General features: G+C 40.4%; 1 protein-coding gene across 1 annotated transcript in view; it reads right to left on the bottom strand.

The window, feature by feature from the left end:
* MYO3B (myosin IIIB) overlaps nt 1-24,985 on the bottom strand; it is a 473,243-nt gene that overhangs the window by 222,251 nt on the left and 226,007 nt on the right. The window contains exon 11 of the mRNA XM_059053510.2: nt 6,498-6,653. Within this exon, the coding sequence (XP_058909493.1) occupies nt 6,498-6,653 (156 nt within the window). The remainder of the gene's footprint in view (nt 1-6,497; nt 6,654-24,985) is intronic.

Here is a 24,985-nt window from a genome sequence, read left to right as displayed (position 1 = left end):
TCTGTTTTTAAGGGCCACTGCTGCTGGTTGAAAAGAAATCAGAAAAGCTGAGGTCATTGTTTTAATCAGCCTCAGTCAAATTGCAAGGGTAGAATCAAAATCCATTAAACAGAGCAGGAAACAACCAGCAACTTAATTGTTCTACCAAGTAATACTTGGTAGTAGACCCTTGGCATTTGAGGGTTTAACATTTGTGGTTTCAGCTAGTCCCAAACCACCCACAGGGGAACAAACAACGTGCTGTGTTTTGCAATTTTCCTGAGGCTAGAAGTTGAGTCCATGATGGGAGGTTGGAAGGTGGGAGTGGGTCGGGTCACAGCACAGCCAACCGGCGCTTTCCCTGCCTCTACTCTAATTGCAGACAGAGGTTTTGCTCTTTTCCCACGAATCCTTGTGAAGTGATTTTTTAAAAAGCATGTTTTCATGTCGACGTCTCTAACTTTGATAGTGACATGATATACCAGATAATATTGATGAATTCAGGGATTTGCAAAAGTGATTTGGGGAAAAATTCCTTTTGAAAGTCAAAGAAATGGGAGCTGATGTAAAGGAAATGACCAAATTGTTTAACAGCATCCCTGACAGGTTAAGTAAAAATGTAGCCCTAAACTATTGTTCACAGAATATTAGGGCTATGTGACTTCCTTTGAGAGAGTCAGCCTTGGATGCATAACCTCTCTACTGTTCCTGAGTCAAACATATGCTATAGAAAAATTATAAATTACTGGAAAAACTTAAATTCCAATGGTTTCACTCATTCAATCAGCATCAGGAAATGGTATCAAATCTCAAATAGTACAATGTCACTTCTCCATAGGTGCCTCATATACATAATGTGCAATGGGAATGGATCACAGTCTGGCTGTCCCAAAAAACTGCACCATTTAGAAGAGCTAGAGCACTTATACCAGGAGAGGAGCAAGCTGTGGGGCCTCACCACTCAAGCTCTTCTTTATACTGTGAATGAAAAATATTGGCTGCCTTATCAGTGAACAGAGGATGTGCAGCCATCAAGCCATCACATTACAGTATCTCCAAAGATGAGTTCTGAGGGAACTGAGGATGGAAACAGGATGCCTGATGCCCACCATTTAGCAGTCAACTGCTGCAGCCATCCCCCAATGGGTGCACCGTGAGGAGACTCAGGATGTGAAAGCACAGGACACTGGCCCCAGATAGCTGAGGTATATATTGAAGGAATGATTCCAGTGAGCCCAGACTCTTGCATCTTCCCATATACAGAAAAGTGCTAAATTCCTTAACTTAAGATATTTGGTTTTCTTTAAGTAACAATCAACCACCTGGTCTTTGCTGCAAAAAACTCCTACATATCGTGGCTCCCCACCTTGCATCTTCAGAGCAGTCTCCCAGAGTTATCTGAGATGCTGTGTCCCAGGCTTAAGTCCTCAGTTTTGTCCACCGAATAAAACGTAACTCTCAACTTTTAAGTTGTGCATTTTTTTTTCAGTCAACAATACACAGCACAGCTTCTGCTCTATTGTGAATGAGCTCCCCATGATTCCTAGCCTTATTCCTGAATATGTGTCTATTTCCTCATCATAACTAGAATGGACCATCTCCCCATAATGTTCCTGCCTCCTTCCACCTTCCATCCACTCGTGGTGAGGGGGTGGGGAAAGGAGTGTCCTCCTTGCTCCCCTCTGCTTTTTTCCATCCCTTGTTCTCCCTAACCAATCTCTCTCGTTCATATCACCCTCTCGTACCATCTTCTCCAGCGCTTGACCCCCTTTTTCCTTTCTCTCTACTCCTTCCCCTAAATTTCAGTCTTTGCTTTTCCCATACCCTACCAATTACTTTGCTAATTCTTCTCACGTTCTAATTTCAAGATTCCTCTTTGTCAATTCTTTAAAAACTTTTATTTCTCCTCCACTGAAGTTGTCCACAAGTTCAACTATGACTAGTTAGTTCCCAGTAATCTCTCAAAAGTTCCCAAGGACTCAGTTCTACAATCTCTTTTCTCACCATCCTCTCACTGAATCTGCTTTTTGTCTTCATTGTAACTGCCAGTCCCCTGACCCAGACCCACATTCAAAGTCAATAAGCCACTCTGGCTTCACTTTCTTCCAAATCTCCAAAAAGACCTCAAGGATACTCTCCTACTCAGATTCTCTTGCCCCCGTGTCCACTCATCAAGTGTCCATCCAAGCCAGTCTCCAGCCTGAAGAAGACCACTGTATCTGCTTTCTCTACTCCTACTCCTGTGGCTAAGAATTGGTAGAGATGATAGATGGAAAAGGTGATGGTGTTGATGGTACAATTTTTCAGAGGTTCTATTGCCAAATGCTCTCCTGAATGTTCTACATGCATTACCTTAAACACTGATTAACTTCACTACAATGTAATGCTATTCAGTTAAGTTTCACCTGGGTTTTCTGTGCTATTGAGCAATCGTTATATCCACCTTTAATGAACCTTTTATTATATTCCTCAGAGCAGCTATTTCAAAGATTTAACACTTCCCTGGAGTCCACAGCTCACTCCCAACTTTGAGACCACTTTGCTTACTTTTTTTTGGAAAGCTAAAGGCCATTCAACATGAGTTTCCTCATAGTATTTCCTCTGTCTCTTGCCCCCGACCCCTCAAATTTTCTGGATATCTTCATCTAACCTTTCCGTGTCTTTCCCAACCTAGAGGTTCTTTCTAAGTTCAATCTTCCTCTTAGGTGCTTAATCTCCCTCTCTCTTGCTTCCTCTGTTACCTTCTCTCTATTTTCAATGTCTCCCTCTATATAAGATCCTCCCCTTCACCTATCCAAGTTCTTCCCCATTCTTTAAGAACCTGCCTTCTTCTCTGCAACCCCCTGAAAATACCAACTTCTTTCACCCCTGGAGAAAGTACTGAAGAGGATAGAACATTCCCTGCCTTTGCAGGAACAGTAAAACAGTAAAAAACAGTGAAAAAATTTCCCCCTGTAGGCTGTAGTTCTCATTTCTCTGCATTAGCTCTCAAAACTAAACAAGTCTCTGCAGCTGGGGGTCCCAGGACTGTTTGGACCATTGAAGAACACTTCTTTGGGCAGAAAGCTCGAAGCTTTGTGTAATATCTGGAAGTACATGGCATTGCATAGGCTATGCATGGCATTTGATAGGATATGAAGAGGAAGCAAAGTAAGTCTTTTTACTGGTCTCTTGTCTCTGAGTGTCTTGCAATTTCTGTTTGATTACAGTCTGAACCAGGGTAGGGAGACAGCCAATTCAGGTAGACCCTGTGACGCTTCTCTCTTTCCCTAATCTCTCTCATCCAATTCACCACTAAGTCTTGACAATACCATTACCTTAATACCTTCTGTTATTTACAACTGCCACAATCTGCCCTCACTAGCCTCCCTAGCTCCAGCCCTGCCCAGATCCATTTCATTCTCCACACTGCAATCAGAACAATCTTCCTAAAGCACGCCTCTGCTTGAAATCCTTCTGTGGCTCCCAAGTGTCTAAGGAACAAATTCAAGCTCCTTAGCCCATCATGCCCTGGCCCCTGCCTGCCTTGTTTCTCCCTCCCCACGTCCCATGCCAAGCTCCAGCAATGCCAACTAATTGTTCACCAAATCCCCTAAGCTCTCTCCAGCCTCTGTGCCTTTACCCTTTGCTCATTCTTTCCTCCACGTGGAATAACCCCCCTTCCCCAACTATCTTCTATTCGTTCTTCAGAACAGTTCAAGGATCACCTTCCCACCAGTTTCCAGGGTCTAGCCTTCCCAGGTACTCTGGGAGGTACTCCGGGCAACCCTCTATCCAGGTACTTTTCATGCTGAGCTCTTCTCATCTGATTCTTGTCTGTTTCACACACTGGACTATTAGCTCTTTATCAGGAACTGTGTCTGATTTCCTCTGTTTGGCAGAGGGCTTGACACATACACACATATAAATATCTCTGGAATGAATACATGAATAAATTAGATTTTAACTAAGAGACAGAAATTTATATTTTTAACATTTAGTATCTCAGTACTGTTTATTTTCATGATGCTGTTTGGTAATAGAGATGAATTTGCACAGATTAAGGCCAAAAGAAACAGAGGACTGAATTAAACAGAGCACAACGTATACAACTTCTACAACTACTGCTACCATTGACTGAGGTTTAACTCTGTTATTAACATTAAGTATTTTTTAATATATTGATTCAACCCTCAAACTAATCTCCATCTTATAGATGAAGAAATTTTGGAACAGAAAAGTTTAATAACTTGTCCATAAGTGGTTGAGCTGGGATTCAAACCTGGCAGAGTCAGGGTTTTTTTAACCACTGCATTGTACCACTTGCTGTGTGACCATAATTGTGCAGAAAAATGTAAATTGGGTATTCGCCTCACTCATCTATGCACTCACCTCAATTATTCTTTGTTTTTTCCACCTTAACTTGGAAATTCACAACTTTTAATATATTGAATTACCAGCATCAAATGATATTTGAGAATTTTTCCAGATGGGCTTAAAAAAACACCCATGTAGCCAACTCCCCGTCACTTGCTAAGAGGAAGTAATAGTGTAGGACAGGTGGTAAGATGTGTTAATTTCATGCATCGTGTTTCCTTCAGAATTTTCCTTTCTCCTAAAGAAGTGGCTGGTTAAAGTTTTGATACCTATTTGTGAGGTTGTATTTTTTTAGTGACTTTTTCAAAGAAACACAAACTTCTGAGTGAAACTGAAGATTACAAAGACCCTGAGGGAAGGGTCTTTGACATATGAGGCCTTTGACATCAAAGGTGTTAACAAAGATAAAGAGAAATTAGAGAGAGGGGGTGAGAGAGCCTGGAGTTCTGGCTTTCTATGGTAAAGGGAGAAAAGTGTTTAAAAAGAGGACACACATCTGGACAGGCAAATTCAGGCAAAAGTGAATAACTTTGCAACTAAGTTTCAGAAATTGTTCTGCAGCAAATCAGAAGAAACAAGAAGATACCTGATTCAACGGAGAGCATTTAAATTCTGAGTTTGTTTTTTTGCTTGGTTTGTACTTTATTTCATCTTCATTTTTGGTGGTGGTGCTGTGTGTGTGTGTGTGTGTGTGTGTGTGTGTGTGTGTGTGTGTGTGTGGTAGCGGGGTGGTGGCTGGTGGATAGGAACAAAAGCATTGGAAGAAAAGAAGATTTCGGTTCCCTGGGGCTTAAACACAAATTCTACTGCTTCAAAAGGCACCAAGTTACAAGAATTTCTCTGCGTTTCTCTACCCCACGGGCAAGCCATAGAAAGAGAAATTGCAGTGGAAAAGGGAAAAGAGTAGGAAAAAATTTGTTTTGAGCTATCAAAAAGGAAACCTGGGTTGGTGGGGGGCGGGAATCAGCAAGATATGGTCACCTTGAAACTATGCCTCTAGCCCCTAGAGTTCTGATGCTTTTTGATTTGTAAACAGTTTTCTGCAGAATACACGAATATTTCCAGAACTTGTGACTTGTGATATTTTAGTTTCTTCACCTCCAGTCATTTGAATGTTCTTTTAGTAATAATGGATTAGAGCTTATCTGCATCCTGGCCAGTTTTGTAAAACCAAATAATTGCTGAGCTGCAGAAGCAGCTTTATTTGCATTTAGTTTTTTTTAAAGAGAAATTCTGCCACCCTCTGGACAGAAACCAAAGATCTATTTCTTAGAGAACACCACAGAATACTGTTTTAAGCAACTGCCCTTGAAAATAAACATTTTTTAAAAATCCACACTATATTGGGCTTCCCTGGTGGCGCAGTGGTTGGGAGTCCGCCTGCCGATGCAGGAGACGCGGGTTCGTGCCCTGGTCCGGGAAGATCCCACATGCCGCGGAGCGGCTAGGCCCGTGAGCCATGGCCGCCAGGCCTGCGCGTCCGGAGCCTGTGCTCCGCAATGGGAGAGGCCACAGCAGTGAGAGGCCCGCATACCGCAAAAAAAAAAAAAAAAAAAAAAAAAATCCACACTATAAAAATAGGAGAGGGGGGAAAATCACAGTTGCTTTAGATAGCATAGATGATATCTGGGGAAAAAAATCATTTAAAAATACTAAATTGCCTCTAAGGAACTTTTAACTAAAGAAAATGGGCTCAGAGCACTTTAGAGAAAAAGCTTCCAGTGTTTAACTTGTAATCTTTCCAAAACCACCTTATACTTATACTTCTACTCTCTAGCCTGCAATAGCCAAGTAAAGATTTCTCACACAATCTCAGCCATGGCTGCTTTCATCCAGTTTTCTTTATTGGTGGAATTTTTAAAGATCTAAATGTATATTAAATATAAATATATATGCACTGGTTTTTAACTAGAACATGAGGGTGGAGTGAGATTTCAGCCACAGTTGAGAGAAATTAGCCATAAGAGCACAAATGGGCAGCTTGTTTCAAGCTCTCCTGCTCTCATCCACCGGGCATGGAGTACTTAATGCCATGTAAATGAAAAAAATGCACGGATGTGATAATTACCAGTAATAATGCTGGGCAAATCAAAACACATGACATGCCGTTTTTTTCATAAATTAACCAGAGAGAGGAAGCAGGAAGACGCCGAGGACCATACCTGGTTTTAACAACAGGATTTAGATGCTTCTGGTCTTGAAGGACCTTGGCCAGCTGTTTTTGCAGAAACAAAACCTTCCCGTAGACTCCCTTAATAAATGGGTGGTCGAGGAGATGTGTGACGGAAGGCCGCTTTTCAAAATCCTTAATAAGACACCTGTTCACAAAAATCAACAAACAACTGAAGTACAATCTTAGAAACCTGGCTCCCCTGTAAATATGGGAGAGAGGAGGAGAAAAAGCTCATTTATAAAACCTGATCACTAACCTTATGTAGCTCTTTCTTTATTCATAGGTACCAGAACAGAAACAACATTCTCTACTAGCTGAATTGATCAAAACATCAGAAATCTATTTTAGTTTGCTTTAAATATATATTGAAAACACAATCAATTTAATTTGAAATATTCAAAGCACTGAAAAATAGACTGGCCAGACTGAATTTTCCGTCTGAATTTTCATTACAGAAAAATGATTACAATGGAGCCAAGTTGATTCGTCTATATACTTTATTTTAGAAGCATGTGAAATGTCCACTATTTGGTGGTGGGGAAAATGCATTTAGGAGTTTGCAAAGATAGAAACGAATCATAAAGAAACTTTCACAGAGAAAATTCAACCCCTTGATTTCTAATATCTTCTGAAGAAGCAGAAAAACCTCAGAACAGGAAGTGACTACAATATAATTCAGTTGAATTGTAATGGAATTATTCAGACTGGGAACAAACAGTCTATACAAAACGGTAAAAATTGGGTTGCATTTAAACTCCTCTGTGGTTAATTGGTTAAAACCACAACGGTATAACCACTTTCTGTTTCAGGTTCAATGCCCTTTTCAAAGAAAACAATGATTCAGTACATTTTGCTGTGTGATGTATATTATTAAAGATGATTTTGACACAGGAAATCTCTAGTGAAATTGAATCTGATGAATACCCCTCCAATTACCATTGCATTTCTATTCTGAGTAGCGGCCCTTGACGGGAGGAAGACATTTCAACATCCGCCCTTTTAAGTTATCAGTTTTTATTTAGCTCACGTTGGAAAGCTTAGGATAAATACTAGATGCCATTCTGCCCACTTCTTGAAATAAATGTTTCCAGTTTTCCCAAGAGTGACATGCCAGCAACATGTAAAACACAACATATTTAAAATGATGAAATGCACTGACAAATGGTAAAATGTTCAGCCTCACCCTGAGCATCCTTTCAAAACATTTAAGCAGAGTTCCTAGAACAACCCTCAACTGTTGGTTTTACAAAAAGGCCTTAATCTTTGCATTTCAAACCACTTGCGCATCCCTCGACTTCTAGTCCTGAAAGATATTCAGTAAATTTCCCAGTCATCCCATTTTAGAATTGATTCAGGGATTTCCTATCTATTGGAACTGGAGCTTTCAGCTAGAAAAGCCAAAAGAACCTAGATTATCTCCATTCTGCTGCCTGCAAGACTATAAATACCACCTCTGTCTCGCTATGGGGAGAAATCAATCATTTGACTTTTATGGGTCCAGGGGCCTTTTGTATAATCTATTATATTTCCAACTAAAAATTAAAACATCAGTGCACATGCTTAAAAAAAAATACTCCGTTCATGTTTTTACATCAGCAATGTTCCCTAGGTTCCATGTATATTAATCCGTATATAATTATGTGACTACCAAAGGAAAATAAATGCTAACATTTCCCTAAGCACCTGGAAAAAAGGAACCTCTTGGTAGTTTATATGGTCAGTAATACAGGTATATGCCTCATCCTCCTAGCTTGAGAGATGGTGTATAAAAACTCCCCAAATAAAGTCTCTGTCCTCTGAGAATTCCTACTGAAGATGGACATGGTGGCTTTGCACATACCCCCGCCCCCCCGCCCCCCCAGAGGGCATGGGTAAGACAGGAGACCAGGAACTGCTGGGACCCCCAGCTAAGCCTGTCCAGGGATCTGGCGCAGGTCACGTTACATCTGTCTCTCATCACCAAACAGACATACTTCCTGTACCCAAGTATATCCCCAAACACAGGGAGACCGATTTCTTAATGGGTTTCCCCACCTTTTTTTTTTTTTTTTTTTTTGCTTTCTGGGCAACTCTCAACTGCTTGTTCACTAGAGCCAAAACTTCAGATGACTAAACTCAAGAGGGCTGAAAGTGGGAGGTGTAACAATTAATAGGAAATAGAGCAGGTGAATGGGAAAGTGAGCAGGCGCTGCCTCTACCTTCTCCCTCAGGACAGGTGCCTTGGAACATTACTCCCGGTAATTAAAGCTCCTTAGATAGGGTTTGAGAGAAGCCAGGAAACCCATACTCCAGCCTTATGAAAATAGGTGTCCGCTAGATTCTGGGGGTGCAATTAAAGGTGCTATATCTTGTTTCATAATTTTAGCATCCAATGGGAGAGCAAGGTTGCAAACAAGGTTGCAAGATCATTTGGTGTTTTGGAAGGGATCTCTCTCTAGATCACAGAGTGAGTAAGAGAAATGAGGACTAAATAATGAAGTGAGATAATCAGACAAGGGAGAAACAACAGTGAATCTGTTGTCCCTGGAGATCCAAAAAATAAAGATGGTAGGCGTTTTACTCTCTGAAGGAATGATCAAGAGGATTTATTTGTTAGTTCTCTCAGTAAGGCCCAAGTGGGCTGAATGTCATACCAGCGGATCAGCAAAACTGACCGAGTGTATATGGGAAGAATGCTAAGCAGAGCTGTGACATATCCAACTGCATTGGCGGATTTTTAGGAGAAGGGCAGGAAGACCTTGAGGGTAGAGCCTTATTCTAAAACACTCTTGCATACTTTTTTTCTCATGGGGAGCAAAGAGCCAGAATGAAATGGACTTATTATTTTACTGATAAATAGAGGAAAGTTCTATGTTAGGAGCAGATATGGCGAAAGTCAAGCATTACTAGATACCAGGTCATTGGAATCATATCATTTCATTGGTTCAGCAAACATTTATTACACAGCTGGAATTAGTCAAAATAGATGAATTCATAAAAAATTATGACCATTTTCCTCAAAGATCAACAATCTTATTATAAAGATGGAAGGACAAGAGAAACACAGGAAACAGCAGAAGCCAGTGTTTGCTTTTATATTTAGAATAAGAAATAGTCACACGAAAGCATAAGGTTTTGGAGCTAGGGGACCACGATTTTCTATTCTAACCCTTCTTTTATGAGGTGAGGAAGTTGAGGTCAAGTCCTGATAGTGATGAGGTCAATTCCCTGGCTCCCATGAGAGAACCCCTCCTACTCTGCAATGTGTTGTTAAAATGGCACAGGTACAACGTGCAAAACAGTATTAGGCAGCAGTGGGTGCAGGGCAGCCAGAGAAGGCTTAATGGAAAGAGTGAGGATTGAGCTGAGTTTGGAGGGAATTTTTGGAACTAAATTGAACTCAATATGTGGAGAAGATGTAGAAGGCATTTTAAGGTTGGGAAACTGGATCAGCAATGAAAGAAGCCAGCCTAGGCAAGCTGTGTAGCCAGGAACTCAGGAGGTCACCAGAACGTTGACCTTCACTCCTAAGCTGCCTCCTTTGAACATCGAAGAACAATTCTTTGCTTTAGTCCTTTTACCAACTTTAACTAGGGCATATTCTTTATTGCTTAAGATGTTGCAGTTTTGTGCCCCAAACTCATACTGTTATGTTTGTCAGCTTGCCATTTCTGTCTTATTCTCCTTTCAGGCAGGGATTAAGTGGATTAAGATAGAATTGACAGCCGGGATGGGTAAGAACTGACAGCCTCCATGTCCTTTTATAAGCATGATTAAATCCTCTAACTTGATTTGGAAAACAAACATGGAAAATTAAGGAAGTTATAATATGCTTATTCATTTTCAGATTGCTATTAAACCAGGAATTGCAAATTCCAGATGCAGAATATTTTCCCCCAGCAGGGGATTGAGCTGTTTTTACAAGAAAATGCATAAAACATTGACCTCTGTATGGGAAAATGGGGGCCAGCCAGTGTGAGGTAAGTTGGGTGAAACACTAGACACATGAGACATTCCACTGAAAAATGAAACTAGTCTTCTGGTCAAAAAGGTTTGGGAAACATTGGTGATTCTCTAAACCAAGTAAATCTGGAGTTTCATAGTGCGTGTGAGCATATTAAATGTTCTTAGAAGTATGGAGGTAAAGAAAACAGCTTAATTTTGTTTAAATCCATGTTTCCAAACTTACTCGGCCACAGATCCGTTTTTGTATCACCAGAACCAGGGCCCTGCAAATGATATCCTTGGAAGCTCTGTTGTGAGAAATCAGTACTAGGCTCTTGAAATTGGCGTCTGAGTCTTTATCTCAGCTGACTGAGGGGAGACACTCAGAGCCCCTAATTGTCACCAGCATGTTTGAGACACCTGTAGACTGCAGTTTCTACAGAAGACTGTCTCGAATTGGGGAAATACATTCACCAAGCTCAGTTCTTCCCAGAATCTTTTACTCTGGGGAAAAAAAAAATTGAACAAGGACTAAACTTAGGGAATGCTGCTTTTTTTGCAAAATCGTAAGTAATTCTTTCAGTCGCAGACTTTTTAAAAGTCATTTAAAAAAATCTGGATTTAGGTGTGGTTATCTCTGTGCTAAGATACAAAACAAAAGAATAAAAAATTAAAGCTACCATGAGATGTATTACCTGGATTTACAAGGCCATGGAAGGTGGTTTGAATATGACAGAAAAGTCCACGAGAAGAAAAAGGAAGCAAATTTCAGCCCTGAAGGAAATTTAATCCATTACCTAATTTGAAATTCTAGTACCTTCCATCATGCATTCTTGGCTGAAGATTAATTCTCAGAATTCATTAGTGTCACCACACTAAACACAGGTTGTTGCAGCCATTTGCTGGGATCTCCCAGCCTGGCCTCTGCCAGAAACAGGCCAAAAGGAGGCATTTCTTTTTAAAAAAAATTTATTTATTTATTTATTTTTGGCTGCATTGGGTCTTCATTGTTGCGCATGGGCTTTCTCTATGTGCGGCAAGTGGGGGCTACTCTTCATTGCGGTGTGTGGGCTTCTCACTGTGGTGGCTTCTCTTGTTGCGAAACATGGGCTCTGGGTGCATGGGCTCGGTAGTTGTGGCTCACTGGCTCTAAAGTGCAGGCTCAGTAGTTGTGGCGCACAGGCTTAGCTGCTCCACGGCATGTGGGATCTTCCCGGACCAGGGCTCGAACCCATGTCCCCTGCATTGGCAAGTGGATTCTTGACCACTGCTCCACCAGGGAAGTCCAGGAGGCATTTCTTAACAAGAAACAAGGTTGGGCTCCTGCGTTGGGCTCTGGAGCTGGCCGTGCTTGTGCTCCTTCCGTTCGCTCCCAAAGGATCATGCTGTCGAGACACGGCTGCCTTGCTACTGTAAACTGCCATTTCATAACCAAAGAATCAGACTCCTGCAAGGGGGAGCTATTTATCAAGAGTCACGAACGGATGTTTACTGATGACTAAACTACAGTTGATAAAGAGAAGCTGATCAAGTCAAAAACTAAAAATACCGGTGAACTTGGTGAGAAAAGCAGGAGGGTGAGCAATCTTATTCCACACATTGGGGCAAAACTAGATGAAAACTTGAGACTTACGTCTCTTCTCATTACTTTTTTAATATTCTGTCTTTTATACTTACTGCTGTTTTCTTGTGGGTTTGCTGCTTAGATTGTTAAGTGTTTGCATTGGCACCAAACATCTAAACGTTTCTGATTTGAGCAAGCATTTCCCTGCCCCGTGATGCACTGCATCTGCAGTTCCTATCATCAGCAGACAGAAGCCTGAGTGACAAAGAGGTCTTTTCATCCAGAGGAGAAATCCTCCAGAGGGTACACGAATTACAGGTTAAATATCAGAGCCCATGGTGCTCTGTATTGGAAGGAAATTTCCATTTTGGAAGACAAGACTATGACAAAAACAGGCATTTTCTCAAGATGACTAATGCCTCAAAAGAAGGCAGGCTGAGAAACTTGACATTGCATATGTTATTTCAGCAAAACCAAACCTTCCCGTTTGGTGGAATACTTAACTCCATTTCAGTTTTCATGAAGTTTGCAAATATTGCACATGGTGGTGTTTTAAAGTCTCACTGGTGAGAACTGAAACTGTACACTAACTTCACATGTGGCGTAGGGAAGTGAGGTCCTAACCTGAAACAGAGAAGTGAGGACCAGGAGCATATTTCTCAGCAAGGCAAATCTAGGGTTATCGATCAGAGAAAAACAGTCAGGATTCACTGAAAGACAACAGTGCTCAGAGGGTAGGACGGAGGGTTTTAGAACAGGAAGCTCAGTTCTTTTTATGAGGTGGGTAATGGAGCAGACCCTGTGTGGCAAGGTGGGAGGGAGGCTACAGGGCAGCAGGACCACAGGGCAGCAGGCATCTTGCCTGGGGTCACTACGGTGAGGAGAAGGCAGGTGCACGGTTAGAAAGATCAGCAAGTCAGCCCTACCTTTAGACAAAGCCATCAGTACTGAAGGTCCAGAGTGAGGCTCAAGGGAACACAGGAAGGAAACAGAAGTGGAAGAACATGGCATTTTCAGAAGCATGAGGCAGGGGAGAGAGAAGAGCCAAATTCTGTCACCCAGAGAAGACTCTCAGAAGGTGAAGAAGATGACTGGAGGAAAAGTGTAGGGTGATTTCAAGCCGAAAGATAAATTCTAAGAACAGGTAGGACAGAATCTCCCTCCAGAGTTAAGGAATGTGCACCGTGGTAGCTGGAGAGAGTCTCAATGCAAAAACAGGGTCCAGGACTGGAGGGCGGTCCTAGGGCAGAGAACCACCACACGTAACCCAGAATGACCCAGGGTCGTGGCCTGCATGACACCTGTGAACACACCTACCTCTTCATGTTACCTTTATGTCTTTGATCCCGTGATCAATAGTAAATAATTAGAAAAGTCCAGACTAACTCATTGTATTCTTAGGGAAGGAGATATGGTAACAGAAATTCTAGATCCTCAAGCATGGCATGTCTGGGGGACAACCTGGGGCCACGGCCAGGAGGGGCCGAGGGAAGAAGAGTTTACCATACCAAGGAAAAAGGCGTAAATTTGCCAAGCCAGGAGGCAAAGTGAGGAGAAGGGTCAAGAGGAACCAGGCCAGAACTGAGGAACAAGACAAGATGGGGCTCAGGGGACACAGAAGCTGTTCAAGGAAAAGCCAATGGAGGGCATGGTGGCAGAGGTGCAGTCTTATTATTGTTGTTACTGTCACTTCCCGCTTCGGTTTCAGCTGTGCTTTCCAAGTTGCAAAGACTGGGGATAAGCACACCCTCCACTGGACATGCTGTAGCCAAGGAAGATCCTGATGTCCATGTCTTAGGACTAAGGCTGCCTTAAGGGCTGTAACCAGTGGCTCCAAGTCACCACCTTCTCACTCCTCTTTGTTTTCATTGTTTCTTTCTTCCTTATTTGGGAAAAGTATCAATACTTTGCAATTAAACATGTTTCTCCAGGCAGCTCTAGCCATGCAATTCAGTCAGGGTGCTGAAAAAAATGAGCCATCACTTCATTGCACAGCCCCAGCAACTAGTTTACTGGACAATTAAATCGGCGTTCAAATCCCACCCTCTGGTTCAAAGAGCTGGGGAAGGCATGGCCCCTGGGAGATGGGGATCCTGTGATGGCTCCATCTCTCAGGCTGCAGTGCTATCGCTTCCCAAGGATCTGGGTATTGGCTGTTGCTGCCTTTTGGGACTTCTGCAAGGGGCTGAGGTTGGCCACAGGTCAGCCCTAGACTCGGCCAGGAGACCAGATGTGGGCCCTGTCTTCTGTTAGAGGTCTTGGCTTCAGGTGGAAATTAAGGAAATATTTGCTTGAAGCAGCCCAGGAAGAGGAGGAGCAGAGGGATGTGATGGCTGAGCTCAGAAGGAACTGTGTACATAAAACGTGGGTGAGTCAGGGCAAAACAGCCTAAATGTTGGCAAGTCCAGTTTTTAAAGATATTCATCTTTATGTTAATTATTAATTGATACAATATAGATTCATGTAACATATATAATGTGTATTATATTATTATATTTAAATTATTATTAATCTCAAATATTTAAAACAGTCTGACATTTAAAAACAGTATAGTTAATCACTATTATTCGCCCAAGCATGACACACGTACTCACTCATTTTTAAAAATGTTTGGTGCCTATCATTGGGGCAGTAATATATAAAGGTTAAAAGTCAGGGGTTAGGGTCAAACCTAACTCTACTTATAGGTATGTGATGATATGCAAGTTAATTTAATTCTCTGGGCCAGTTTCTTCTTCTATAAAATGATAATAATGTCACCGTCAGCAGTAAATGAGATAATCCATGTACAGTACCTGGTACATAGTAAGCACTCAATAAATGCCAACTATGTGGGCCAACCACTGTACTAGATGGTGGGGTTACAGTCAGCGCATTGGAGGAAGACAGCCATAGCATACCCAATTCCAAGCAGGATGAGTGCTATAAAAAGAAATGTTAATGTGCAAAGGGTGCTTGAGCCAGACTTGAATAACAGTGTGCCCATTAATTAGATACTTTTTCTCAATGTGATTCCCATGACTCAGTACAAAATTACTATTTGATAGATGTCCTGATCAGAAGTTTCAAAGTTCAGGGAGAATGGGGACTTTTAGGGTCTGACAACTTAGCAAAAGCAAAGAACTTTGGCATTTTCAAGTTCAGGCCTCTGGGCACTCCTGTTTTTGAATGTCTGGCTAATTTCTTTGATTCAAAAATCAGTTTCCATTTTGACAGACAGTTATGGTCTGCTTCTTAGTCCAGACTTAAGTGCCAGGGAATATATGAATTCTAATCTTTCCCTTAATCCTACTTGCCATGCTGTCCAGAATTAAATCCATAATTCTCATTTGTATGCATTTTTTTCCCTACAAGGGGAAGCAATGGACAGTACCTAGCTAGTACCCAGTACCCTATGAGAAATGAACAACCAGTTCCATAGTGCATGACCATTACATGCTCAGGACTACTCCAGGACTGGGGTGGGGGATAGGAGAGTACAAAACAAACAAAAGATATATGCCTCCATAAAAAATTTATCTTCTGGGATAATACCAAACTTACACATATGAAATATTTATAAACCCAGGTGGAATTCAGTGCACTGATTCATTCAAACACTTACTAGGTATTTACTGTGAATGGCACTGCATCAAGTGCTTGGAAGAAAAGATGCCTGGAGTGAGATGTTAGCTTTCATGGAATTTAGAAACAAGTTGTAGAATAGATATAGACATAATAAAAATAATTCAAGGCTAAAAAGTGTAAGCACTAGAGTGGCTCAGATGAAGTAAACAATCCTAGTTAGGAGAACAAGTGTTTCACATGAGAGATGACACTTGGGTCTTAAAGGATGAAAGGGATATTGACAGAAGTACAGGGGAGGAGCATTCTAAGTGGAGAGTACAGTAGGAATGGAAGCCCATTGGTAAAATGCATGGCTCATATAGGGAACACAGTAGAACAGAATAATGCAATTGTAACAGATGGGGTGAAAATCTGACCACAAACAACTTATTCAGAACCTAGAAGGGCATGCCAGTGAGTTTGGGTTTTCTTTCTCAGTTACAGTGAAGTGGCATTTTTGAGCAGGGAGATAACACAATTAGATTGTAACTCTAAAAAATGAACTGGGATCAGTCAGTCTCCTGGATCTCTGCCTGCAGGGTGTGTTGGAAACAAGCGTAACCCGTGCAGCTGACAGGGTCTTGGTGCTCCGGCCGGGTATCAGGCCTGAGCCTTTGGGGTGGGAGAGCCGAGTCCAGGATATTGGACCACCAGAGACCTCCCAGCCCCAAGCAATATCAATGGGTGAGAGCTCTCCCAGAGATATCTGTCTCTGCTGGGTGGACCCAGCTCCACCCAATGTCCAGCAAGCCCCAGGGCTGGATGCCCCATGCAAAACAACTAGCAGGACAGGAACACAACCCCATCCATTAGCAGAGAGGTGGACTAAAATCATACTAAGTTCACAGACACCCCAAAACATCACTGGATGTGGCCCTGCCCACCAGAAAGACAAGATCCACCCCACCCAAGATTCCCCTCCACTAGGAAGCCTATACAAGCCACTGAACTAACCTCACCCACTAGGGACAGACACCAAAAACAACAGGAACTACGAACCTGCAGCCTGAAACAAGAAGATCCCAAACACAGTAAGTTAAGCAAAATGAGAAGACAGAGAAACACACAGCAGATGAAGGAGCAAGGCAGAAACCTACCAGACCAAACAAATGAAGAGGAAATAGGTAGTCTACCTGAAAAAGAAATCAGAATAACGATAGTAAAGATGATGCAAAATCTTGGAAATAGAATGGAGAAAATACAAAAAACGTTTAACAAGGACCTAGAAGAACTAAAGAGGAAACAAACAATGATGAACAACACAATAAACGAAATTTAAAATTCTCTGGAAGCAATCAATAGCAGAATTACTGAGGCAAAAGAACAGACAAATGATCTGGAAGATAAAATAATGGAAATAACTGCTGCAGAGTAGAATAAAGAAAAAAGAATGAAAAGAATTGAGAACAGTCTCAGAGACCTCTGGGACAACATTAAAAACACAAACATTTGAATTATAGGGGTCCCAGAAGAAGAAGAGAAAAAGAAAGGGTCTGAGAAAATATATGAAGAGATTAGAGTTGAAAACTTCCCTAACATGAGTAAGGAAATAGTCAATCAAGTCCAGGAAGCGCAGAGAATCCCATAAAGTTTAAATCCAAGGATAAACATGCCAAGACACATACTAATCAAACTATCAAAAATTAAATACAAAGAAAAAATATTAAAAGCAGCAAGGGAAAGGCAACAAATAACATACAAGGGAATCCCCATAAGGTTAACAGCTGACCTTTTAGCAGAAACTCTGCAAGACAGAAGGGAGTGGCAGGACATATTTAAAGTGATGAAAGGGAAAAATCTACAACCAAGATTACTCTACCCAGCAAGGATCCTATTCAGATTTGATGGAGAAATCAAAATCTTTACAGACAAACAAAAGCTAAGAGAATTCAGCACCACCAAACCAGCTTTACAACAAATGCTAAAGGAACTTCTCTAGGCAGGAAACACAAGAGAAGGAAAAGACCTACAATAACAAACCCCAAACAATTAAGAAAATGGTAATAGGCACATACATATCGATAACTACTTTAAATGTAAATGGATTAAATGCTCCAAACAAAAGACATAGACTGGCTGAATGGACACAAAAACAAGACCCATATATATGCTGTCTACAAGAGACTGACTTCAGACCTAGGGACACATACAGACTGAAAGGAAGGGGATGGAAAAAGATTCCACACAAATGGAAATCAAAAGAAAGCTGGAGGAGCAATTCTCATATCAGACAAAATGGACTTTAAAATAAAGACTATTACAAGAGACAAAGAAGGACACTATATAATGATCAAGGGATCAATCCAAGAAGATGATATAACAATTGTAAATATTTATGCACCCAACACAGGAGCACCTCAATACATAAGGCAAATGCTAACAGCCATAAAAGGGGAAATTGACAGTAACACAATCATAGTAGGGGACTTTAACACCCCACTTTCACCAATGGACAGATCATCCAAAATGAAAATAGATAAGGAAACACAAGCTTTAAATGACGTATTAGACAAGATGGACTTAATAGATATTTATAGGACATTCCATCCAAAAACAACAACAAACACTTTCTTCTCAAGTGCTCATGGAACATTCTCCAGGATAGATCATATCTTGGGTCACAAATCAAGCCTTGGTAAATTTAAGAAAACTGAAATCGTATCAAGTATCTTTTCCAACAACAACGTTATGAGACTAGATATCAATTACAGGAAAAAAACCTGTAAAAAATGCAAACACATGGAGGCTAAACAATACATCACTAAATAACCAAGAGATCACTGAAGAAATCAAAGAGGAAATTTAAAAATACCTAGAAACAAATGACAATGAAAACACAATGACCCAAAACCTATGGGATGCAGCAAAAGCAGTTCTAAGTGGGAAGTTTATAGCAATACAATCCTACCTCAAGAAACAAGAAAAATCTCAAATAAACAATCTAATCTTACACCTGAAGAAACTAGAGAAAGAAGAACAAACAAAACCCAAAGTTAGTAGAAGGAAAGAAATCATAAAGATCAGAGCAAAAACAAATGAAAAAGAAACAAAGGAAACAATAGCAAAGATCAATAAAACTAAAAGCTGGTTCTTTGAAAGATAAACAAAATTGATAAACCATTAGCCAGACTCATCAAGAAAAAAAGGGAGAAGACTCAAATCAACAGAATTAGAAATGAAAAAGGAAAAGTAACAACTGACACTGAAAAAATACAAAAGATCATGAGAGATTACTACAAGCAACTATATGCCAATAAAATGGACAACCTGGAAGAAATGCACAAATTCTTAGGAAGGTATAACCTTCCAAGACTGAATAAGGAAGAAATAGAAAATATAAACAGACCAATAACAAGCACTGAAATTGAAACTGTGATTAAAAATCTTCCACCAAACAAAAGCCCAGGACTGGATGGCTTCACAGGCAAATTCTATCACACATTTAGACAACTAACACGTATCCTTCTCAAGCTCTTCCAAAAGATAGCAGAGGGAGGAACACTCCTAAACTCATTCTATGAGGCCACCAGCACCCTGATACCAAAACCAGACAAAGATGTCACAAAAAAAGTAAACTCAGGCCAATATCACTGATGAACATAGATGCAAAAATCCTCAACAAAATACTAGCAAACAGAATCCAATAACACATTAAAAGGATCATACACCATGATCAACTGGAATTTATCCCAGGGATGCAAGGATTCTTCAGTATATGCAAATCAATCAATGTGATACACCATATTAACAAATTGAAGAAGAAAAACCATATGATCATCTCAATAGATTCAGAAAAAGATTTAGACAAAATTCAACACCCATTTATGATAAAAAAACCTCTCCAGAAAGTGGGCATAGAGGGAACCTACCTCAACATAATAAAGGCCATATATGACAAACTCACAGCCAACATCATTCTCAATGGTGAAAAACTGAAACCATTTCCTCTAAGATCAGGAACAAGACAAGGTTGCTCACTCTCACCAATATTATTCAATATAGTTTTGGAAGTTTTAGCCACAGCAATCAGAGATGAAAAAGAAATAAAAGGAATCCAAATTGGAAAAGAAGAAGTAAAACTGTCACTGTTTGCAGAAGACATGATGAAGACATAGAGAATCCTAAAGATGCTACCAGAAAACTACTAGAGCTAATCAATAAATTTGGTAAAGTAGCAGGATACAAAATTAATGCACAGAAATCTCTTGCATTCCTATACACTAATGGTGTCAACTCTGAAAGAGAAATTAAGGAAACTCCCATTTACCATTGCAACAAAATGAACAAAATACCTAGGAATAAACCTACCTTAGGAGACAAAAGACCTGTATGCAGAAAACTATAAGACACCAATGAAGGAAATTAAAGATGAAACAAACAGATGGAGAGATATACCATGTTCTTGGATTGGAAGAATCAACATTGTGAAAATGACTATACTACCAAAAGCAATCCACAGATTCAATGCAATCCCTATCAAACTACCACTGGCATTTTTTACAGAACTAGAACAAAAAATTTCACAATATGTATGGAAACACAAAAGACCCCAAATAGCCAAAGCAATCTTGAGAACGAAAAATGGAGCTGGAGGAATTAGGCTCCCTGATTTCAGACTATACTACAAAGCTACAGTCATCAAGACAGTATGGTACTGCCACAAACACAGAAATATAGATCAATGGAACAGGATAGAAAGCCTAGAGATAAACCCACACACATATGGTCACCTTACCTTTGATAAATGAGGCAAGAATATACAATGGAGAAAAGACAGCATCTTCAATAAGTGGTGCTGGGAAAACTGGACAGCTACATGTAAAATAATGAAAGTAGAACACTTCCTAACACCATACACAAAAATAAACTCAAAAGGGATTAAAGACCTAAATGTAAGGCCAGACACTATCAATCTCTTAGAGGAAAACATAGGCAGAACACTCTATGAAATAAATCACAGCAAGATCCTTTCTGACCCACCTCCTAGAGAAATGGAAATAAAAACCAAAATAAACAAATGGGACCTAATGAAACTTAAAAGCTTTTGCACAGCAAAGAAAACCATAATCAAGACGAAAAGACAACCCTCAGAATGGGAGAAAGTATTTGCAACTGACAAAGGATTAATCTCCAAAATATACAAGCAGCTCATGCAGCTCAATATCAAAAAAACAAAGAACCAAATCCAAAAATGGGCAGAAGACCTAAATAGACATTTCTCCAAAGAAGACACACAGATTGCCAACAAACACATGAAAGGATGCTCAACATCACTAATCATTAGAGAAATGCAAATCAAAATCACAAGGAGGTATCACCTAACACTGGTTCAGAATGCCCATCATCAAAAAATCTACAAACAACAAATGCTGGAGAGGGTGTGGAGAAAAAGGAACCACCTTGCACTGTTGGTGGGAATGTAAATTGATACAGCCACTATGGAGAACAGTATGAAGGGTCCTTAAAAAACTAAAAACAGAACTACGATATATGACCCAGCAATCCCACTACTGGGCCTATACCCTGAGAAAACCACAATTCAAAAAGACACATGCACCCCAATGTTCATTGCAGCACTATTTACAATAGCCAGGACATGGAAACAACCTAAGTGTCCATTGACAGATGAATGGATAAAGAAGATGTGGCACATATATACAATGGAATATTACTCAGCCATAAAAAGAAACGAAATTGAGTTATTTGTAGTGAGGTGGATGGACCTAGAATCTGTCACACAGAGTGAAGTTTAAGTCAGAATGAGAAAAACAAATACTGCACGCTAACACACATATATGGAATCTAAAAAAAAAAAAAAATGGTTCTGAAGAACCTAGGGGCAGGACAGGAATAAAGATGCAGATGTAGAGAATGGACTTGAGGACACGGGGAGGGGGAAGGGTAAGCTGGGATGAAGGGAGAGAGTAGCACTGATATATATACGCTACCAAATGTAAAACAGATAGCTAGTGGGAAGCAGCTGCATAGCACAGGGAGATCAACTCGGTGCTTTGTGACCACCTAGAGGGGTGGGAGGGAGGGCAACAGGGAGGGGATATGGGGATATATGTATACATGTAGCTGATTCACTTTGTTACACAGCAGAAACTAACACACCATTGTAAAGCAATTATGCTCCAATAAAGATATTTAAAAAAATCAACTGGCCCCATATTAGAGAGTAAGTTGGAGGGAAGTAGGCACGGAGGGGATCCATTTTGGAAGCATACAGTCTGAATTAAGAATATGGGAGGGCTTCCCTGGTGGCATAGCGATTGACAGTCTGCCTGCCGATGCAGGGAACACGGGTTTGTGCCCTGGTCCGGGAGGATCCCACATGCCACGGAGCGGCTGGGCCCGTAAGCCATGGCCGCTGGGCCTGCACATCTGAAGCCTGTGCTCCACAACCGGAGAGGCCACAGCAGTGAGAGGCCCTCATACTGCAAAAAAAAAAAAAAAAAAAAAGAAAAGAAAAAGAATATGGGAAGAGGTAATTGATGGTTGTAGCTGTCTGTGGAACTTGAAGACAAATCAAGAATATATAAAGAAAAAAGAAGGGACCACCAGTGGACTCTTGGGCCAACTTAAATTTAAATTTAAGTACGGACCTGTAGCTAAATCTTTGTGAACATAACTACTTTGTTACCTTCAGTATCTAACTACAATCTCTCCTGATGGAAACCAAAGGGCTTTAAGTTACCAGTTCAGTGGTCTCTTCTCATTCTACTCAACCTCTCTGTTCACTGACGGTCATTGTTGACCTGCCCCAGAAATATTCTCTTTCCTTGTCTGTAGTGATGCTACATCTTTTAGTTATTCTATTACTTCTCTGACCACTCTTGCTCGTTTAATTTCACTACCAGCTAGAGTAAGATGACAAGATAGAGGAGACAGGGTCTGCAAAAACATGGAAGAGTTGAAGTAGAACAACAGCCTTTATGCCCAGAGGCTTGGAACTTGCCACTGAACAACCACAAGCTTTGCCTAGTGGATCAAATGACCCAAACTAAATAATACAGAGAGAATTTACATCCTATGGAGAAGGCTATCCCTACTCTTGGAGACTCACAATCCCAAACAAGTCTGCAGATCCTGCAGAAAACAAGTGGATTTAACTAGAGTGTGCATGTCTAGCACAAAGTGAAAATTAAAAGTGTAAGAAAAGCAGCAAAACCTACTTCAGAAAATTTACAGTTGATTGCTGCAAATGACTTTTATAACAGCTTTAATGAGATATAATTAACATACCATATAGTTCACTCATTTAAAGTATGCAATTCAAAGTTTTAACATATCCATACAGTTTAACAACCATTACCATAATCAATTTTTAGAATATTTTCATCACCCCCAAAAGGAACTCTGTATACTTTGGCAATCACTCCCAACTTCCCTTCAACCTCCTCAGTCCCAGGAGGCTACCAATCTACTTTCTTTTTCTACGGATTTGCCTAATCTGGACGTTTCATATAATATATGTGGTCTTTTGTGACTGGATTCATTCACTTAGCAAAATATTTTCAAAGTTCATCCATGTTGTAGAATATATCAATACTTCATTCCTTTTATTGCTAAATAATGCTCCACCGTATGGATATACCACATCTTGTTTATCCATTCATCATTTGGGTTGTTTCTACTTTCTAGATATTATGAATAATGCTTCTATGAACATTTGTGTACAAGTTTTTATGTGGACATATGTTTCTCCTGGGTGTATATACCTAGGAGTGGAATTGCTGGATCATATGATAACTTTATGTTTAACCTTTTGAGGAACTAACTACAAGACTATTTTTCAAAGTGTCTGCATCATTTTAAATTCCTACCATCAGATGCAATTGATTTTTAATACTTCATCTTGTTCTAGAAATAATTTAAGGCATCTCACAACAATATGTGCTTAAATAAATAAAGGTATGTGTAATAAGGCAAGATAAAAATAATTAAAAGCAGAAGAGAAAAGTGAAACAAAGGGGAAATTAGGGAACAAAAATAGGAATTAGAATACCAAATAAACTACTTTGTTAGAGGTGGCCACAAATTTGGCTCAGCTCTCAAGCAGCCAATGTGAAACGGAAAATGCAGTCTGTTCTCTATTTCTTAAAATTCATTATATAAAAATAGACCAGCTGCTTGAAGAATGATGATGATGAGAATGAGGATGAGGATGTATTTGTTGACTGGTAAGGAGACTAGAGATACATGTCCTTCCTGGGTTTTCACAGAAATGACTTCATATACTGTAATAAATATTATTTCCCTCCAGTTAACATGGCCATGGGTTTCATAGGGTTGTTTCTTATAACACCCTTTAATCCCAACTGAGATCTTCTTTCAAAGAACCATCTAGTAAAAAATTCTCCCTGGGTGGCCAATTCAAGGAAACACAGAGCTCTCTGATCTTAATCCAGGGCTATATATCTACCAGCAACTTGGTGAATTTTTGTACAGTTAAGTCCCTTGATTCCTGAATGCAGTGCCCAGATGCTGGCATCCATCAAGGAAAAGAAAGGCAGGGTGCCAAGCTACCATGTGCTGTTCATTGCAAAGAATGGAAAGAAGACAGCTTTAAAAGTTTAGTCCATGAATCAAAAGCAACTTGAAAAGGGGGACGGGAGGTTGGGAGAGGGTGGGAAGAGGACTGGAGCATCATGTAAGTGGTCAGGGAAACAACAGGACAGTCACATTTGCCTCTTAAATGATGACAATAATGGTTCCAAATAAAATTTCAGGCCATAGTATATGGTGAAGGTGGAGGAAAGAGGAAAGATAATGGCCTAGTTCAATAGCCTTGCTGGCATTGTGTCTGCCCACATTCAGCACCCTGCCTTTAACGTGTGTTCTTTTGGTAAATACTTAAATTGACTAAACACTTCCCTGGCTGATTGCCAATTATATGAATATTATTAATGGTGTGAGATCAAATTGGGGAAAATAAACTAAGCCAGGTTTTCATTAACAACCTAACCACTACTGAAAAACCTCGAGAAAATACTGTCAGATAATAAGTAGTTGTAAATGTCTTATGCAAATCAGGATTTTGCACAGCTATTGGCTGCCTTGGTTCATGTTCCTGAGGACACAAACCACTACCATGCCTGTCACCTGCCATCTCTCTGCCCAGCTTCTGACAAAAAAACCTTCCAAGGGTGATGAATCACAAGGCCAAAATGATTACCTCTCTTGCTCTGTGGGGAGACAGTTCTTCATGAGGAAGTGGCCACCCAAGGAACCCAGTTAGTGCTGTGCCTCTGTGGTTTTAGACCAAGAAATGAATGCTTCACCCCCTCCCGCCCACACCAAGGACACCAATATGGAGTCTAGTTTAAGCACTAAATTTCCGTAAGACAAAATATTTTTCTTTTTTAGGCAAGGGAGAC

The sequence above is a fragment of the Kogia breviceps genome, chromosome 2 (genome assembly GCF_026419965.1).
Source record: "Kogia breviceps isolate mKogBre1 chromosome 2, mKogBre1 haplotype 1, whole genome shotgun sequence".
Classification (NCBI taxonomy): Eukaryota; Metazoa; Chordata; class Mammalia; order Artiodactyla; family Physeteridae; genus Kogia; species Kogia breviceps.
Note: the sequence above shows the minus strand (reverse complement) of the source record. Positions and strands in the feature narration are given on the sequence as shown.